Here is an 18,560-nt window from a genome sequence, read left to right on the forward strand (position 1 = left end):
GAAACACACAGGGACACATCACTGAAGAGTGAATCACAACTGTCCACAAAATAGTTCAGTTCACCTCCCCTTAAGCTTGGATGAGAGCAAGTTATAAATCAGCATCAACTTCCATAATATGTTGTCAACCTTGATAACATATATCTAATTGTACAGAGTGGTGTGCAAATAATACTCTCGTCAGTTTATTTTTCGTTATGTACAAGTGTGTGTATATCTATATATTTACATTCATACACATACACTGAACATATACGAGTGGGGGCATGCATGCAGACTGCAAGCACAAGTTGGGGTGAATCCTACGTGCATCATCATCATCATCATCATCATCATCATCATCATCGTTTTACAGCTGTTTCCATGTTTGCATGTGTAAGCCACAATAAATAGAAAATTGTGCATACATAATAAATAGAAAATTTATATTGTTGCGTCAGATTTCCATTAAAACAAACCGACTAAGCTGGAGGTCGAAATACCTCTGCAAATGCCAAAACGACAGAGTTACTGCGTTTAAATAAATTGGACTGCGTTGTTCACCATTTACAAAACCCAATGATCACACAAATGAAGCCAGAACTGGTGGTGGGTGACGTGTGGAAGGCATTAACATGGGAAGATATTATTTTGTTGAAATCGGTTGATTAGTTTTGCCACTGAAGGTGGACAGGGGCGAGGTATTCACCCATTTGTTGATTTGAGCAGGATGTCTCAAAAAGTTATGGATAGATTCAAACGAAACTTGGTGAACTGGTTGGTTGTGTGATGAGGACAAATTTATTAGATTTTGGTGAAGATCTGGATGTGAATCCAGATACCAGATTTTTTTTTTGAAAGTGATTCTTCATGATTGAGAGATGGGGCCAAAAACGATATATAGCACAATGTTTAAAAATGATGTGGCTGGGTTATGACAAAAACTTGGTAGATGAGTTGGGGAGGTGACAAGAACAAGCCGATTAGATTTTGGTTGAGGACCGGATGCAGATCTGGCTTAATAGTGGGCTACAAAACAAACTGTTCAGCCTGGCGGAGGTATGCGTTATATGTGGAGACATAATCCAAATAATTGCTTCAACATGCCAAGTCATCGACAAGGTTCTACCCAGTGGACTTGTTCAATAAACTCATTACTACATTATGCATGAGATGTTCTATTACTAGTCTATCATTGTAACCACAAGAAAATCATGACAATTCATAAAATAACAAATAAATATAGACATACGAGTTCGCCTCCGTGCCGTCGGCACGCCATAAATCTCCAATTGCTATCATCACCCTAATGATTTTAAAGTGCTGAAGCCACTTCAGTATTTGGCTATGTCCTTCCTTCCATCAAAAATGAACAGCAACCACCTTTCTAACCCATTGTGTTTAATTCTGAAGGGTTTCGTTAGTTTCTCGGCTTTTCCCCATTTCATATTAATAAATGCCAAACTGAAGCGCTTCCTTCGGACACAGGTGCGATTTATTTATTTATTAATTTTTTTCCAACAGGTTGTGAAGTCTGATGATGGGTTGTAAAATTATTTTTGATCTCAACTCAATCTAAGGCCTCCAACATTTCGGCCATTCCTATTATCATATATGTATCACCCTGCGGAAGTCTCTGTGCCTGCCCCACTTTTCTCAACCCCCTCTCATTCTCCTCCTCACCAGAAGTCGATAATCTAATATATTGGATTGTGTTGTGGTGCAGGCATCTCTCTGCCCTCCTCTTGTGTTGAAGTTCTTTGTGTAATCACCATGGCAGGAAAGTCTCGATTTCATTTTAAAACATCAATCTTTTTGATAGTTTGCTAAAGTCTAAATAACGTGATCACGATCAGGTGATCCAACTTCAACAGGTATATGGCTGGCAGGATAACTCGGGGGTAGCATACTTATCTTTGAGGTGTCTAATCTGGGTTTGATTTCTGACCTGACTATAAACTGTCACCATTTTTCTTTCAACCAGGATGTTGCATCAAGGAGTGTGCCATTTGTTGGATGGGATGTTAAAATAGGTAAGTGTATGCCAGCACTCGATGCTGGAAATTAAAGATCCCATGGTGTATTTCAATGAAGAGTGGGCAAGTTATCCTTGGCACCTTGAACAAATTGCAACATCCATGTTGTAACATGTGGGCATGCTGCTCATGCAGAGGTGCTGCATCAGATTCTCTGCACATTAATGATGTAACCCACTGGTTACATCATCAATGTGCAGAGAAGCTGCTGATGTGCAAATAAATCGCAATGAAATCCCAGTCCAACATGCACAGACGAAATAATATTAATGGAGGAAATATGAGACTTCGAAAATGACGTAATCCGCCCCAGAATGCTCGGTGCACATGTGCAGAAACATCTCGAAACAGGGGTGTTCGGGGTGCCATAAAGTATACTGTGTGTGCAAGGTAAGGGATGTTCACTGAAATGGCTTACAAAGCTTCGAAAATAACTCAAAATACTTGAAAAAGAACCTGAGAGAAAGGACTGTGCCTATGCATGACAAAAAATATGGAGAACTTTCTCAGCTCAACAAATGGGCATCTGCCCGTATTGCAAACTCTCGCGACCGTGTAGGCCCGAGTGGACGGACATGTGCTACACAAACCCCCAACAGAACACGACCAGTGAATGGACTGATGGATCAGGACACAACAGGTCAAAAGGAGCAGTGCATCGTGAGAGAGGGAGAGGGAGAGGGAGAGGGAGAGGGAGAGGGAGAGGGAGAGGGAGAGGGAGAGGGAGAGGGAGAGGGAGAGGGAGAGGGAGAGGGAGAGGGAGACCAACAGCAGATTTGAACGACAAAACAGAGGGAGACTTGACAATGACAATCACACACAGACAATGGGTGTGGAGAAGCATGAGGGACAGGAAAGGATGCATGGGGTGGACAATAAGGATACAGGAGGAAAAAAAAAAACTGGAAATTTGGAAGGCAGAGAGGATTGGGTGGGTTCGGGGGTTAACGAGAGTGCAAAAAGATCATGGTTTTAGATTGAGGATGATCTGAGATGGTGGTAAACAGCTGTCTTGAAGACCTATAAACGTTGTGGGAGTGTCTCCTGTGAACATGGCAGGCTTGGCGATTTATTTAATGGATATCAGCAATTGTAAAGAGGATGCCGTGTGTCATTACCAAATACCAGAAACCAACTCATCAACAAAGGACATCTTCACAACGTGAAAGTACAAAAAGGTTGTGCCAACGGGATGTACGAGGTAGACTTCCCTGAGCAAGACACCACAGGCTATCTTGTCTGGGTGCTTCTGAATTGTCTGGGTGCCTTCCAATTGGAAGGATATCGAGTATCTGTGGCTTGTGAATGTACAGGGAAAGTTTAAAATGGTGATATTTCCGATTAATCAAGTTGGGGGGGGGGGGGAGGGTGGAGAAGGCTCTGGGAATTGAGGGCTGTTATAAATGTATTGTTTGGTTCTGGGGCCATAATCAATTATACTAGATTTTTGCATCTATTGCTAAAAGTGTCTGTGTGTAATTAATATATATATATATACACATATATATATATATATATATATATATATATATATATATATATATATATATATATATATATATATATATATATATATATATATATATATATATATATATACACATATATATATATATATATATATATATATATATACACACACACACACACACACACACACACACACACACACACACACACACACACACACACACACACACACACACACACACACACACACACACACACACACACACACACACACACACACACAATATCCACTGCAGGTTCTCACTTTTATTAGGAAGAAATTATAGGAACTAAACACCTCTCAGTCTCATCCACGGATATTTCTCCTCTTTCCTATATTTTCCTGAGTCGAGTTGGATCCAGGAACAATAATTGTGGTGAACAAGGAAACAAGGAAATCCAACACAGGTGGGGGACATTCTGCCCATCATGCCTGCACAAACACCACACTAACTCATCTACATAAGATCCAAGGAAGAAAATGCAAAAAATGTTTTAAATTAATGAACGTATAAAAATTTTAGTTTTTTGAACTTTTTAAAAATATTTTTTAGTTGTTTTTGTTGGATTTTTTTGTAATTTTATATATTTTTTTTCCTTTTCTTCCCCTCAGGGAGGGGGCATGGGCTTGGTTAAAAACATATCAACCACACAACCCCCCCCCCCCAACCACCATAACAAGACCCCCACCAACAGCACCACTCCAAACACAATCACCCATCAATGCTAAAGCTACCTAAAAGTCCTGCCAACATCCCTATAACCCACAATCTTCACAACTTCCAGGAGCCGATTTAATTCTAATTTAAACTTATCTCCTTTTTCTGCTGCCACTACCTTTCCAGGGAGACCGTTCCATGCATTAACTACTCTCTGAGTAAAAGTCCCCTACCTCACTACCATCTTTACTCTCCTCTCCTTTACTCTCAAGCCATGGCCCCTGGTTCTATCACTGTCTACTCTGTTGAATAATTCATCTGCACTTATTTTATCTTTACCTTTCATTATCTTGAACATTTCCATCATATCTCCTCGTAACCGCCTTTCTAGTGAATAAAGCCCTGTCTCCTTCAGCCGCTCCTCATAGCTGAGTCTAGCAAGGCCAGGAATCAATCTAGTAGCCCGGCGCTGAACCCCCTCTCTGGCATCTACGTCCTTCCGGAATTGTGGTGACCAAAACTGTACACAATATTCCAGATGTGGCCCTCACTAAATTCCTGGTACAATATTAACACCATCGCTTTTGATTTATAATTTATCCTCCTCCTTCTTCTTCAGCCTAAAACCCTATTTGCTTTACCTGGAGCTGCCTGGCACTGTGCTGCCTGCTTACCTCCCCATTTCTATTACCACCCCCAGATCCTTCTTCTGTGTAACACGCTCCAAAATTACCCCTTACATCATGTAATCTGTATTTTCATTGTTCTTTCCCATCCTCAACACCTTACACTTGCTCAGGTTAAATTCCATCTGCCAGTCTTTTGCCCAATCTATACAAGTATCAATACTCTCTTGTATCTCTTCACCACTTCCTCTGCTATCCACCTTACCTCCAAGCTTTGTGTCATCTGTAAATTTGGAAAGCTTACTCTTTACCCCATTATCCAAATCGTTGATGTAAATAATGAATAGTAATGGTCCGAGTACTGATCCCTGAGGTACCCCGCTACTTACATCCTCCCAGCAAGACATCCTACCACTCACAGCCACTCCTTGCGTCCTGTCACTAAGCCAGTTGGCAATCCAATGAGCTACCTGACCAGCCACTGCACAAGCCCTCACTTTGGCTAACAACCTCCGATGTGGGTACCTTATCAAATACCTTCTTAAAGTCTGGATATACAATATCCACTGCCTTTCCCCTCATCCACCCAACAAGACATCCTCCCACTCACAGCCACTCTTTGCTTCCTATCACAAAGCCAGTTTGCAATCCAATTAGCGACCTGACCAGCCACTCCACAAGCCCTCACTTTGGCTAACAACCTCCGATGTGGTACCTTATCAAATGCCTTCTTAAAGTCTGGATATACTATGTCCACTACCTTTCCCTCATCCACCTCATCAGACTGCTTCATAGAACTCTAAAATATTTGTTAAACAGGAACTACCTTTGGTAAACCCATGCAAACTACCTTTAATTAGTTCAAATTTGTTTAAAGGGTTCCTCATCCGGTCTAACTAATTACAAAAAAACAAAACTAACCATGTTGAAATTGCAACTCTTTCAAATAAATGCTGAAAATATCAAAAAGACGATTTGAATTACATAATTCGTGTTACCAACGGCAGGTTAAAAGTGCCTGCACTCGCCGAAGCGAGTCACTGAAAACACACACACACAGCACATGCGCAAAAAGCTTCATTAGCATTCATACGTCATTTATTTCATTTGGTTCATCTTTTTCTTCGTCTTCGTGTGTATGCAACACATGGCTGCAGGTAGCATCGCTTGCTCGGGGCATGGGTGTGCAGCTGATGCAATGCTCCCGGTAGGTTCGAATAGAAATTAGGAATTTTTGCATGGCACCAGCAATAGCTCGCCTCCTCTTCGTGAAGGACGCCATGGGTTCTTTAACGTCCACCAAATGCTGGCAGACAAAGCCTCGTTTAACATCCATCCTATGGACAGCACACATGATGCATCATCCGACATGTGACACACTCAGTTGACAGTTCATAACCGAGTCAAATCAAACCCAGGCAAGACAACTCGGAGAGTGTGTGCATACCTCTCGGCTGTTTTTATTTATTTCATATCTATTTCTCGGCTAATTCTATCCTTCGCTATTTCCAACCCTTTTCTAAAGATCAAAATACATTGGCTCCCAGGACATACAGACTAAATGTGTACATGTGTGCACAGCGGAATTAATCATCACAACAGGTCGATGTTTTCCAAAACTATAGATAAACATAGAAGAAGAAAAAAAAACCACTGATATTTCACTCTATAGTTTTCCTGACTTGAACAGCTTCAGAAAAAGTAAATATAGTGCCATTGGAATTCTAGACTGAGCTGCCAATCACACACTGAATTACCATAACAAGGCGTTGGCTAACTTTAAAACAGCCAGTTAAAACATACCCCCTGTGACTTCGTGAGTTTTTGTTAAATGGAAGCACTTTACAGAAAACAACATGCCCAAGCTGTTTCAACTCCCCGACACCCGAGTATACAGCTGCTTCCTCCATCACACAGACTTCACACACAGTCATTGGCCAGCATGCTTGCATGTGGGTGGCCTGAATTGTGATGCCTCTCCGATTCCCACCTTCCTCGAAGGTTTCTTGTTGATAAAAGAGATTACATTCCTTATACCACACCAACTTTGAACCCCCAAGTTAAAAGCAAGGGATACAAATTCGTCTTCGTCTTTGCCCATAAATGACAAAAATGGAATTTTCAATTTAATAATTACAGATGGAGGTGAAGAAAGCAAATTAAATGTGGAGTTACTGGCCAGAGTAATAATAATAAAAAAAATACATATTGTCAAAAACAAAAGCCCAGTTTGAGGTTTCAATCAGAGGGTAGCATTCATTAGCGCAGTGTTAAAATTTCACACACCATCTTCTTCTGTTATAATAAATGTCAGTGTGTGCATCAGTGTCGGTGTGTGTGTGTGTGTGTCTGTGTGTGTGTGTGTGTGTGTGTGTGTGTGTGTGTGTGTGTGTGTGTGTGTGTGTGTGTGTGTGTGTGTGTGTGTGTGTGTGTGTCTCTTCCATAACTCCAAATCCATAAAACTGAGACGCCTGAAATTCTGCATGCATCCTAAGGGAACTCCAAGGGAATACATTCATGAAAACTGGGTGTTTGGGTAAATTTAAACACCCCCATTGAAGATAATTTATGGTAAAACCAGAAACAGGCTTACCTTTGGTCAGCCTACATTCGGCTCGCTCAGCTCGGGGTCGAAATTGGCCATTTTGTCCACTCGGAAAAAAAATTCCTCGCCTTGGAACAGGTCTGTTTCTGTATGATAAGAGCTTCATACCTACGAATCTCTGGATACATCGCAATGCTTATAAATGCCCGGAGATGCCAGTTTGTGCCTTAATTTAATTTCCGCACACGCAAAAAGCTCGAGAATCTCTTAACTTGAGCTTATTTTCAAAATTTCAACTGCAGAATCAACCTTACCAGCAGTTTTGACTGCTAAGAAAAGTGTTAATTTGTCCAATTCGGACATTGTTTGACTCTCCAAGTGGTGTTTAGTATGACCAATCACTAATCGCTTGCTAAGCCTGCCGTTCCTTCGTTAGAGTGCTTGCTTGAGTGCTTAAGCCACTAGGTGAGCACACTGCCGTCGATAGCAGTATGACGTACACAGTTCGTGTCATCCAGTTCACCGGCTGAATATGTTGTTAATTTGGGTTTTTTCACACGAGATCACATTTTCATCTTTCTCTACGATCTGCTTTAATTATATTAACTTGCAGAGTACCCACCAGACGGGCGATCTTGTTCTAAGCATGCAACACGTTCTTCTGACACCTCCCTTTATTTGGGCCATGCATAAGCAACTGACAGCTGCCTCAATTGCTCCCAAAAAATAAACAAGGACAAATGTGTCCAAGAGCAGCGTCCTAAAGGTTGTCGGCTAAAAAAAAAACAAAAAAAAAACACACAACAACAACAACAACTTCCGATATTTCGTCACGTGCCTTGATTAAGCCAATAGCGAGACCCGTCATAGTGAATTTCCGTATTTACGAAATATAGTGTATTTACGAAATAAATAATGTATTTATGAATTTACAATACATTAAATGGAATAATCTTTAAATCGTAACGTGAACTTTTCGAAACTCTAAAGCAAATGTCCGAATATATTTAAAAGTTCATGATAGACGCTCTCAAAAGGCACCCTCAATGTGAGGATGTGTACAAGTGTTTAGTATTTAAGGAGATCCGGATAGTGTTATTAAAGAGCCGAGTCCTAATATAAAGAAGAAGAAAAAGAAAAAGAAAAAGAAAAAGAAGAAGCGTTCGCTATGAGAGACCGCTGCTAAAAATAACCTGGGTTATGTACATGAAGCAAAAACATTCCTCCTGCTTCCAATTCAAAAGACATCACTGCACTAGAAAATGTGGGGACAGGAATACTACACTGTAAACTGTAAAGGGTGGGGACTTGTAATACCCTCTCCCTCCTGTAGGAGCGCTACACAATACACATTTACAAAGATAATTTACATCGCCTACACCATCCTCCCCCCCCCCCACCCCTACCAAAGATAAATACACCCACACACACCTATTTGGGGTCATTCTGATCCTATATCGCAAGTCTGGATGTAATTGGGCCAGAATGGTAGGAGTAGTGCAACAAACAAAACACACCGATTCATGAATTATCACAAGGATATAGCTATATAATCATCCCAGTTGTGCCACGGTACGCTGCCTTCCCCTCCCCTCATGCTGCCTACCCTTAAACGGGGAAGCACAAATGCAATTTCTTTTTTTGGAAATCATTGGAAAACCATTAAATCATGGTCTACTTTGATGGGAATTTTTTTTTAATGCCCATCACAAGATATGGAAAAAAAGCCCTCATGTGTCAATACTCAATTTCAGCAGTGACGTCGCAACTTGAACCGAATGGCAGTTTTACATGGAGAGAGGAGAGAGTGCATTTCAAGTTCGGATTCCGATACTGATTCCACCGTCATGAGCAACTCTGATGGTTCTCAGTATGATGAAACTGATCATTGGGATTTTGAAGAAATGGTTTGAGACAAAATTAATGATGGAAATGCTTTCAGGGGAATCGTGGAGCCGTATTTTTTTCGAGCCTTGTGCGAGCGATTCAGAGTAAGAAGGCAGAAATGGTAGTGAAGATGGAAATGCTGGTCACATATTCACTACAGATTGGTCGGTTTTGTTTTTCCCCTTCAATTGACGGTTTATAAGCGAGGGATTTTGTGTTATTTGATAAATCAGTTGTACGACTCGAGCAGAAATACCTGTCATCGCCCGGCAACTGACACTGCCCAGGCACACTCGGATACAGTGGACAAATGCTTTGTCTCACCATCGGAGGTTAACCAGGTGTCTTGTATGTTACGGCATCATGCTGTACATCCTTGTACATATACTTTCCACTATAAATAGATAAATATAAATTCTTTCCACAATGATCCATTTAAGGCTCAACCTGCTCTACCAGAGAAAATAGCCTTTAAAATGTCTGTTGTGTGTTGTTGTGTCCTGTATGATCCATTTGATTTGCAGAAACTTGTGTTGATAAGAAACAGTACGGATATGATGATCCACTTCTTGATGTGATGTCACGGCTACTCTGAAGAAGATGATTCCGACTTTTAATCATAACTTACCTACTTTATAATTCAGAAATTGGAAAAATATATCATATCTATTTTGAAAGGTATCAAGGGATATATTAGCGTTGAGGTAATCTGAGCATTTGGTTTCCCCTTTTATATAGTTATGTTACTACATATATATATATATATATATATATATATATATATATATATATATATATATATATATATATATCTTCTTCTTCCTTCGGCTGCTCCCGTTAGGGGTCGCCACAGCGGATCATCCGTATGATCCGCATAGTGATTTGGCACATGTTTTATGCCGGATGCCCTTCCTGACGCAACCCTGGTCGCCTCTTACGACCCAGGGATATGGTACACCTATTTTAACCGGGGTATACACCGGCCCAGTATACTGGTACTCACTTCGCCGACCTCGGAAGGATGACAGGCTGAGTCAACCCTCTGGTGTATTAATTCAGTGGCCCAACGGGGCTTGAACTCAGGACCTTTTGGATCCCAAGCTGCTGCCCTAACCACTGCGCCAACACCAGGATATATATATATACATATATATATATTTTTTTAAACAAAACAAAAACCTTTCAACATCAAATCGAACCTCGTATTCAGAACTCTACCGAGGAGGAAATGGGGGCACGTACGGGGGAAAATGCTTGCAGGGCATGCGTGACCCTACAGGAGAACACATCTGTGCAACTGTTGCCGAGGTGCAATGAGCAGTTGCTGCCAGCACGGAGTTACGTAGACAGTTCACATGGATGTGGTACAAATGGGTAGATTGGATTTTGTAAAATGACTCACTTTACGTTACGTAAAGTGAAAAAATGGAGGTGTGCGTTACGTGGGTTTTGTGGGTGTGTGGACTGAACTCGCACATGGGACCGTGGTGCGTGGCGCCATGGTGGATGTTATGCATCCGCCTCACAAACCATGTGCTTCAGCATACAGGGAGCGAACATGCTGCAGTGCAGAAGCCACGTGGGACGTGCCATGCAGAGAGTTTGTGGGGAAAGTTGAGCGTGCCAGTGAGAATCCGTGCACATGTGCGATTGAAAGCAAGAGTATATCACCAGAGCACGTGTACGGTTAGCATGGTAAGTGAGGAGGTTGGAGGAATGCATGTTGGGGGGAGGGGGGCTGTTAAGGACTGATGGTTGAGTTTTGAATTTAGAATGGCTTGCCAGAATCTAGCATGTACGAATCAGATTCGAAGTGAGCCAACCGGAGGGGTACAAAGGTCATTTAAATGCTCCTGCATGCACGCAGGCAGGCCTTTGCCAGGTAGATAGCTTACATTTTAAATGCTCCTGCCAAGTTTTGTATCGAACCTGGTGGTTAAAAAAGAAAACATTGCTGTTTGGGCATGTTTTATGGCCCTGGTAATGACCCGGAACACAGCTTTCCCTTAGCCTCCCCTCACACTGCCTTCCCATCATCCGTTGAGATTTGAGAGCTTACCGCATTTTAGTTGTAAAACATGTGCAGAAATTAAATAAAGGCACGAACAGAGACTCGGCTTTTTCGACGTTTGAAGGAAAACACCCTTCCTTCCCTTCCCCCATCCTCTCCTCACACTTACCTTCTCCCAAGTCCCCCCCCCCTCCACCTCTTCTGAATGTCTTTGGACCTTCCCCATTTCTTTCAATCCTATACCAATGCTGGCAGATGGGATCACCCCCCCCCGACTTCTCCTCAGATCCTACTACTAAACACAAGTCGAGAATACCCTCCCTTCCCCTCCCAACGTCTGCCTTCTAGAGTGTATAGCGACGTGTGGTGAGGTGTCGCCCCCCCCCCCCACTTCTACGCCCTCCTCATAATGTTCTCATCAGCAAAGCGATGGGTTGTATTTGCTTCTATATAATAGGTGTGTGTGTGTGTGTGTGTGTGTGTGTGTGCGTGTGTGCGTGTGTGCGTGTGTGCGTGTGTGTGCGTGCACGCGCGCGTCCAATATTCCGTTCCACCCATTGGTTGGACACATAGCCCGTTATGACTCCACCCACAATTTCTACTTGGAAAAGAAACATCTCATGGTCGCCATGTTGGTGCTCACTGTTCTGCAAAGTCAAGGACAAAGACATCTTCAGAGCTGTCATAGTCGCAATTGCCTTGCCCTCTCTACAAGCTTTCCCTTCATTCTAAAACGATGAAAGTGACAGTTGAAAGGATTTGAGCCGATAGGCATCACAGGCCTTGTGAAGATCGGCCTCAGCGAGAGGCAGTGGTCTGTTAACTTGTACACCAGCCAAACAACGATGTGGCATTCTCTCAAGTAGGGTTTAAACACGTCATTATAAAGGTCTTTGTCTGAGGTCGTTATTTAACTTTTAACGATGTGTATGCATCAGGAAGAAGATAATTGGTTTTGGGTCATTTATCGGCACAATTAAAGCTGCTCGTGGTCACATTTTTCGGCATATCTCACAGGATTGGGAGTTGGACAGACGACCAGGACGTGGAGGAGCTGTCTCAATCGTGGTTTCTGTGAAATCAGTGATAGCATGATAGAGGGGAAAATATTAAATATTCCGCTGTTTCGGTGTGGGAATGCCCGTTTGTTTTTACGAGCGGAAGGGTGAGGCGGGGAGGACAGCGTTGTGGTTGGGGGGGGGGGTAGCAAAGATTGGACAGTGTTAGGAGGTTGAGGACTTTTGGGGGGTGAGGAGGGGGTTTGAAGGCTTGAATTGGGAGGGGAGGGTAACGACAGAAGGAACAGAATTGGGAGAGGGAGGCTGAAGGTCAGGTCAGATTGTCAGGTCAAGCCAGGTCAGGTCAGGTCAGGCCAGATTAGATCTGTGATTTGCTACAGGTATCATGTAAACCTGTACTAACCTGTTCCATGGTCGCGTTGTCGACGACTAAACAGTCTCCCCCACCAGGTTTTTTTGGTGAGGAGGGTGTTTGGATATGGACACCCAGCAGGATGAAAAACAAAACCTGTCAAAAGGGCAGAGGAGCTCCTTGTGAGCCAACGGCCATCCATATCTAATGCCCAACTGTGTCTGCGGACGTCCTCCTGCAGTTGGGTTACTTCTTATTAGGAGGTTGGTGGCAGGATTTGCACTCCAACCACCGTAAAACCCTTCTTTCCGCAAAACACAAAAACGCAAAGAAATCTGAAAACCCACTCCGTGGGAGTACCTCCTGTGCAGCTTCCCTCAGCTCACCGGATGACGGGATTGGGGCAAAGCCTTCGGCAGCCCCAATCTTTGATGATAGGAGGGAAACCACGGGGTAACATTCCCGGGTAAGATTGCGGGAGAGTGTGTCGGAGTGGTGCTGAGGTGTCGTCCACCAGACGGCGGTCTACTTGGGTTAACCTGAGGCGGTCCCTTCAGTTGGGTGCCTGGAATGTCCTATTCTTAAGAGAGGATGATCATCTATCTCTGTTATCATCTGAGCTCAAGCATTTGGACATCGGTATTGCAGCTCTCTCTGAGGTTCGGACACTGGATTGCGGCAAGATCATGGCGGGTGGTTACACCTACTATTGGTCTGGTCGCTCTAATGGTTACCATTCCCAAGGAGTTGCTGCAGCTGTGTCCAATAAGCCGATTCCAATGATAATTGAGGTAACACCGGTCAACGAGCGTATTATGAGACCAAGGATTCGTCACTCCTTGGGTGTCGTTTCCCTGGTCTCTGTATATGCTCCGACTGAGGCGAGTGATCTCACCGTGAAGGACACATTCAACACCACGCTCGAGTCTCTGGTTGATCAGTGCCCCAGACGAGATACACCTCTAGTCTTGGGGGATTTCAATGCATCAAATGGAACTGATAGGGATGGCTATGAGACATGTGTTGGACCCCATGGGTCAGGAACTGGGAACCTGAATAGCACCAAGTTCCTTGACTTTGCAAGAAGTCATGGACTTAGGGTGGCTGGTTCATAGTTTCAGTGCCCACAGGCTCATCGCTGGACTTGGTATTCCAACGCTGGCAGTGTGGCAAAGGAGATTGACCATGTCCTCGTTGATGGTCGCTGGAGGATGATCCAGAACTGCAGGGTATGCCGGAGTGCTCAGTTCCTCAATACTGACCACCGGCTTGTTGTAGCAACTGCTAAGTTGCACCTTAAATCCAGGAGAATGGTACCATCTCAGCCAAGGCTGGATGGTGGCAAGCTCAAGGATGAGAGGGTAGCTGAGGAGTTTGCGAACAAGCTGAGTGGAGATTTGGGGGGTCTGGGTGCTTTGGGGGGTCCTGAAGAGTTGTGGAGTGCCTTCAAGACCACTGTCCTTGATGTTGCCGGTAGATGTCTTGGAACTCACCAAAGGGCAAAAAAGAATTTTGTCTCTCAAGGGACACTGGATACCATTGACCAGAGTCGCAGGGCCAGGCTGAATGGCAGAGCTGAGCTGTTCAGGGAGCTGAGGCGTAAAACTGTACGTGCTCTAAGGGTGGACAAAGAGGCCTATGTACGAGGAATCTGTGAGGAGGTAGAGCATCACCTGTGGTCAAGTGATTCTCGTCCTGCTTACAGGGGAATTCGCGCATTGTGTTCATCTAAGCCCATCCCTCGGTGTACCGCAGTTTGAGCAGAGGGTGGTTGGCTCTGGACAGAGGAGTCCAAAGTGAAGGCCCGCTGGGCCAGTTACTTCGAGCGGTTGTACCAGGCTGATCCACCAGCTGTTTTGTTAGACGTCAGGGGTGTTACAATCCCTGTTGCTGACCCTCCAATCAACTGTGATCCACCTTTGCTTGTGGAAACATAGGCTGCGGTGAACCGGTTGAAATGGGGTAAAGCTCCAGGGACCTGTGGCATCCATGCTGAACTTCTCAAGGCTGGTGGAAATGCTGCACTCGTGTCGTTGCATGCAGTTCTGTGCTCTATCTGGAACACAGGCATCATCCCAACTGACTGGAAGAGGGGCCTTGTTGTCCCTCTCTGGAAAGGGAAGGGTGATCACCAAGACTGCAACAACTACCGAGGGGTGACGCTGCTGTCAGTGCCGGGCAAGGTCTTTGCTTGGATAATTCTTGATAGGGTTCACCAGCATCTGCTTGAGCACCAGCGTCCAGAGCAGTCAGGCTTTACACCAAAGAGGTCAACGATTGACTGTATCCTTGCTCTTCGGGTCCTCACCGAACGCAGGCGAGAGTTTCGGCAGGGGTTGCTTGCAGCTTATATTGATCTCTGTAAAGCATTCGATTCAGTGAATTGGGATGCCCTCTAGAGGATAATTGGTCTTCGTGGGGTGCCACCAAAAACTATCTGATGTCTGAACTCTACTCTGGTACTGAGAGTGCTGTGAGATGTGGTGACACCATCTCTGACTTATTTCCAGTTGTTACTGGAGTTCGTCAGGGGTGTGTACTGGCCCCACACACTTTTCAGCACTTGTATGGACTGGATTCTCGGGAGGATGTCGGAGAGATCAAGCTGCGGTGCATTGTTTGGGAATGTCAAGATCTCTGACCTTGATTTCATAGATGATGCAGTCATCTTTGCGGAGACTTTAGATCTCCTTTTGGGGGCCCTCGAGGTGCTGAATGAGGAATATGAGCCGCTGCGATTACAGGTTTCCTGGGTCAAAACTAAGATCCAGGCTTTCAAAGACATCTTGGATGCTGCTGTCCTGTCTGTGCCTGTTTGTGGTGAGGATGTTGAGGTCGTGGAGAGATTCACTTACCTTGGCAGTGATATTCATGGCTCTGCTGGCTGTGAGTCAGAGGTCAATAGACGTCTGGGTCGGGCCTGGGGAGTCATGGATTCACTGGATCATGGGGTGTGGTGCTGCCGATACCTGTGCGGGAGGACGAAAGTCTGAGTCTTTAGATCCTTGGTGCTTCCAGTCTTGCTCTATGGATGTGAGACTTGGACTCTGACCAGGGATCTGAGATGGAGACTCCATTCCTTTGGTACCAGTTCTCTTCGGAGAATCCTTGGCTATCGCTGTTCGGACTTTGTGTCCAATGAGCGGTTGCTGAGAGAGACTCAAATGAGATTTGTTACCTGCATAGTCCGTGAGCCTCAGCTGCGGCTGTATGGACATGTGGCTCGTTTTCCTGACGCTGATCCTGCTCACCAGATTCTCTCAGCGAGGGAGTCTCGTGAGTGGAGGAGGCCAATGGGCCGACCACCTGCCTCGTGGTTGCAGCAGGTTGATCGACATCTCAAGGAGATGGGGATGGGCCAGGCATCTGCCTGGGGGATGGCCAGACGGAGGCCCCTGGAGTACCGACGGAAAGTGGACACAACGATGCGCTGCTCTGGCACATGCTCCCATACCTGACCTGACCTAAGGCTGAAGCTTGGGGGTTGAGGAGATTGATGTTTCAGGGTTTGGAAGAGGAGGGTGAGGACTTGGGGTTGGGAGGCAGACTTGGGGTTTGTGATGGGGCAGGGGTGGGGGAAGAGTTGGAGGCCTGATATTTTACATTGTGTGGATGTTCTGCAGGTCCCTGCATTACAGGCGATGCTGGATTGCCGGAGTTCAACTGCCAAGCCAAGCAGAGCTGTTCTACGCACACACGGTGACTCTGCAATGCAATTACGATTAACTAACATTGCTATGCGCTGGGTTCGGCGAACTGGCACGGTTTTGCTGGAGGGCAATTTCATGACTCAAAATTCACAGCAATAATGATTTGAAACAAACCAGGTTTAATAGGTTTTAAAAAGGGCAAAACAACAAAACAGGTTTAAATAAATCAGGATAGGGAACATACAGTAAATCAATGCAATGAAAAAAAATAAAATTAAGAAAACATTAAAAAATGAGGTAAATCCCGATCGGCACAATGCGCTTAACCTTGATGAAGACGGACTGTTCACACATCTCAGTCCAACTCCAACGGTCTCGGCTTACTTCCGTGCATGCACGTGTCCAGTGGGTGCTTCTAGTTTTTCCTTGCATCACCTCACACATAAGCAGAGGACTGACATCAATTCGTTATTCATGATCCTTACAAATGAAAATTGGTTCAGAATTCGGTGAAAGAAGAAATTTTGTTGGGATTTGATTTTACCAGCCCCATTTAATCCGCTGCAGGATGAAGATCTCCTTCAACCTGGTCCATTCTGTTCTATTCAATGCAATTTGAGGCCATTGCGCTGCAGTAAAAGTTTTTATTGCATCTCTCCTGATATTTCGTCTAACTCAGCTCCTTCCAGAGCTTTCACTCGGTCACCAGTTTAAAATCCTGAAAGACGTATCCGGTATTTTAAGGGAAATCGCCTCTGTTACCACATAAGGTTGTGTGCAGTTAATAGTGCAAACAACAGCAGCGAGATTGGTTTTACATCAAGAAAACTTGCACCTCTTCTCCTCACCACCGAAGCTCTTTTATTATCGGTGATGGTGACGTATGTAAGCATGAAGGATATTCACTATGAACTGACCTTCTTGGCTAACAGGAGATCTTCAATGATGTCTTTCTCACCTTGGGCCAGCTCAAAAATAGCCTGCATCGGCAGCAAACATTTAATAAACAATCAATGGAATTTATCAACAGCCAAAGTATATACTTATGTGGTGGAGTAAAATATAAACGTGGGATTTATTCCGTCAAAGCAAGTGGGAGACGATAGTCATCGCTTTTATGTTGTTGCCAACCTCTTGCCGACGTATCTCTGAGCGAGAAAGTGTGGGCCGGCATCGACCCACGTAGGTTTCGCTCCACAGCTTGCTGTCCCGACGCACAACCGACGGACGCGTCGGCCCCGGGACTGGACGAGTGCTTCGAGTGGATCGCAGACTCACGGTTCTCTGCAGAATGACACGTATCGACTCATTCAAGACAACCTCATGGGAATGGTTAATGCAGTTTATGCTTGCATATTAATGCATATACAGTATATCATAGGCATGGCAGTCCAATTAACATTTTTCTGTGCTTAAGTGGAGTAAGGTGGAGCAAGGTAGCCCTGGAAAGAAAGATGCCATGATGTCCCCTTCCCACACCGTGTCGGCCTACATCTATCCTCCTCGGTCCTTTTATTCAACATAGTATGGTGACAGTTTTACATTTAAAAGTTCACGCAATACTATCAGCGAGACAGCCCTCTTGAGGCGATGTTCAGGATACTTAATATATAACGAAAACCAGGAAGGTTACATGAAATGTGTGGGCAGGGGGAGGTGGAGAGGGGTGGAAGGGGAGGATCTTGCCCCACATGTGGGGCACCTTGTCCCAACTTAATTTGTCCCATCTTTTTGGTTCACGAAAAAAAATGTGACCACCATATTCGTTATTGTTGTATGTCTGTATGTCTGTCTGTCTGTCGAATAGTCGATCTAGTCGATCTAGTCGAAAATTATTATTTTTTTTTTTTGATATTTGTTCTACCCTTATTATCAGTATTTAAAATGGCGATTTCAGCTAATACAATGGCGATTCCGATGAAACTTGGTTAGTAGGTTAATACCATGACCTAGTTGTGCGCAAATGAGAACCGTTCCTATGGACCCATCCATTGACTTGCAACGGGACTTTGAAATTTTTGAAAAATCATAAAACAATTAATTTTTTCGAAAATCAAAAATCGGGCCACGAGCGACTGTGGGCAGTACATTCAGCCATATTGTCAAAAATTTCCAGCTGGATCCTATGAAAACTGTCGGAGAAGATAGACTTTGAATGAACCCTGGTCGAAAACAATAAAAAAACGAAGTTCGTTATATCTCAGAGACTATGAGTCAGATATACATGAAACTGGTATGGTAGGTTCATGGTATGTCCTAGTTATGTGTGAGAACCGTTGCTATGGTC

At 44.2% G+C, this 18,560-nt stretch overlaps 1 protein-coding gene across 1 annotated transcript in view; it reads right to left on the bottom strand.

The window, feature by feature from the left end:
• The window catches only part of LOC147018511 (rho guanine nucleotide exchange factor 3-like), an 84,304-nt gene that overhangs the window by 21,871 nt on the left and 43,873 nt on the right, over positions 1-18,560 (bottom strand). The window contains exons 4-5 of the mRNA XM_085898218.1: positions 17,405-17,557; positions 17,191-17,253 (exon numbers count right to left, since the gene is read on the bottom strand). Of these exons, the coding sequence (XP_085754344.1) occupies positions 17,191-17,253; positions 17,405-17,557 (216 nt within the window). The remainder of the gene's footprint in view (positions 1-17,190; positions 17,254-17,404; positions 17,558-18,560) is intronic.

This window comes from Eptatretus burgeri, chromosome 10, assembly GCF_056783735.1.
Source record: "Eptatretus burgeri isolate ZD-2024b chromosome 10, Ebu_testis_v1, whole genome shotgun sequence".
NCBI lineage: Eukaryota > Metazoa > Chordata > Myxini > Myxiniformes > Myxinidae > Eptatretus > Eptatretus burgeri.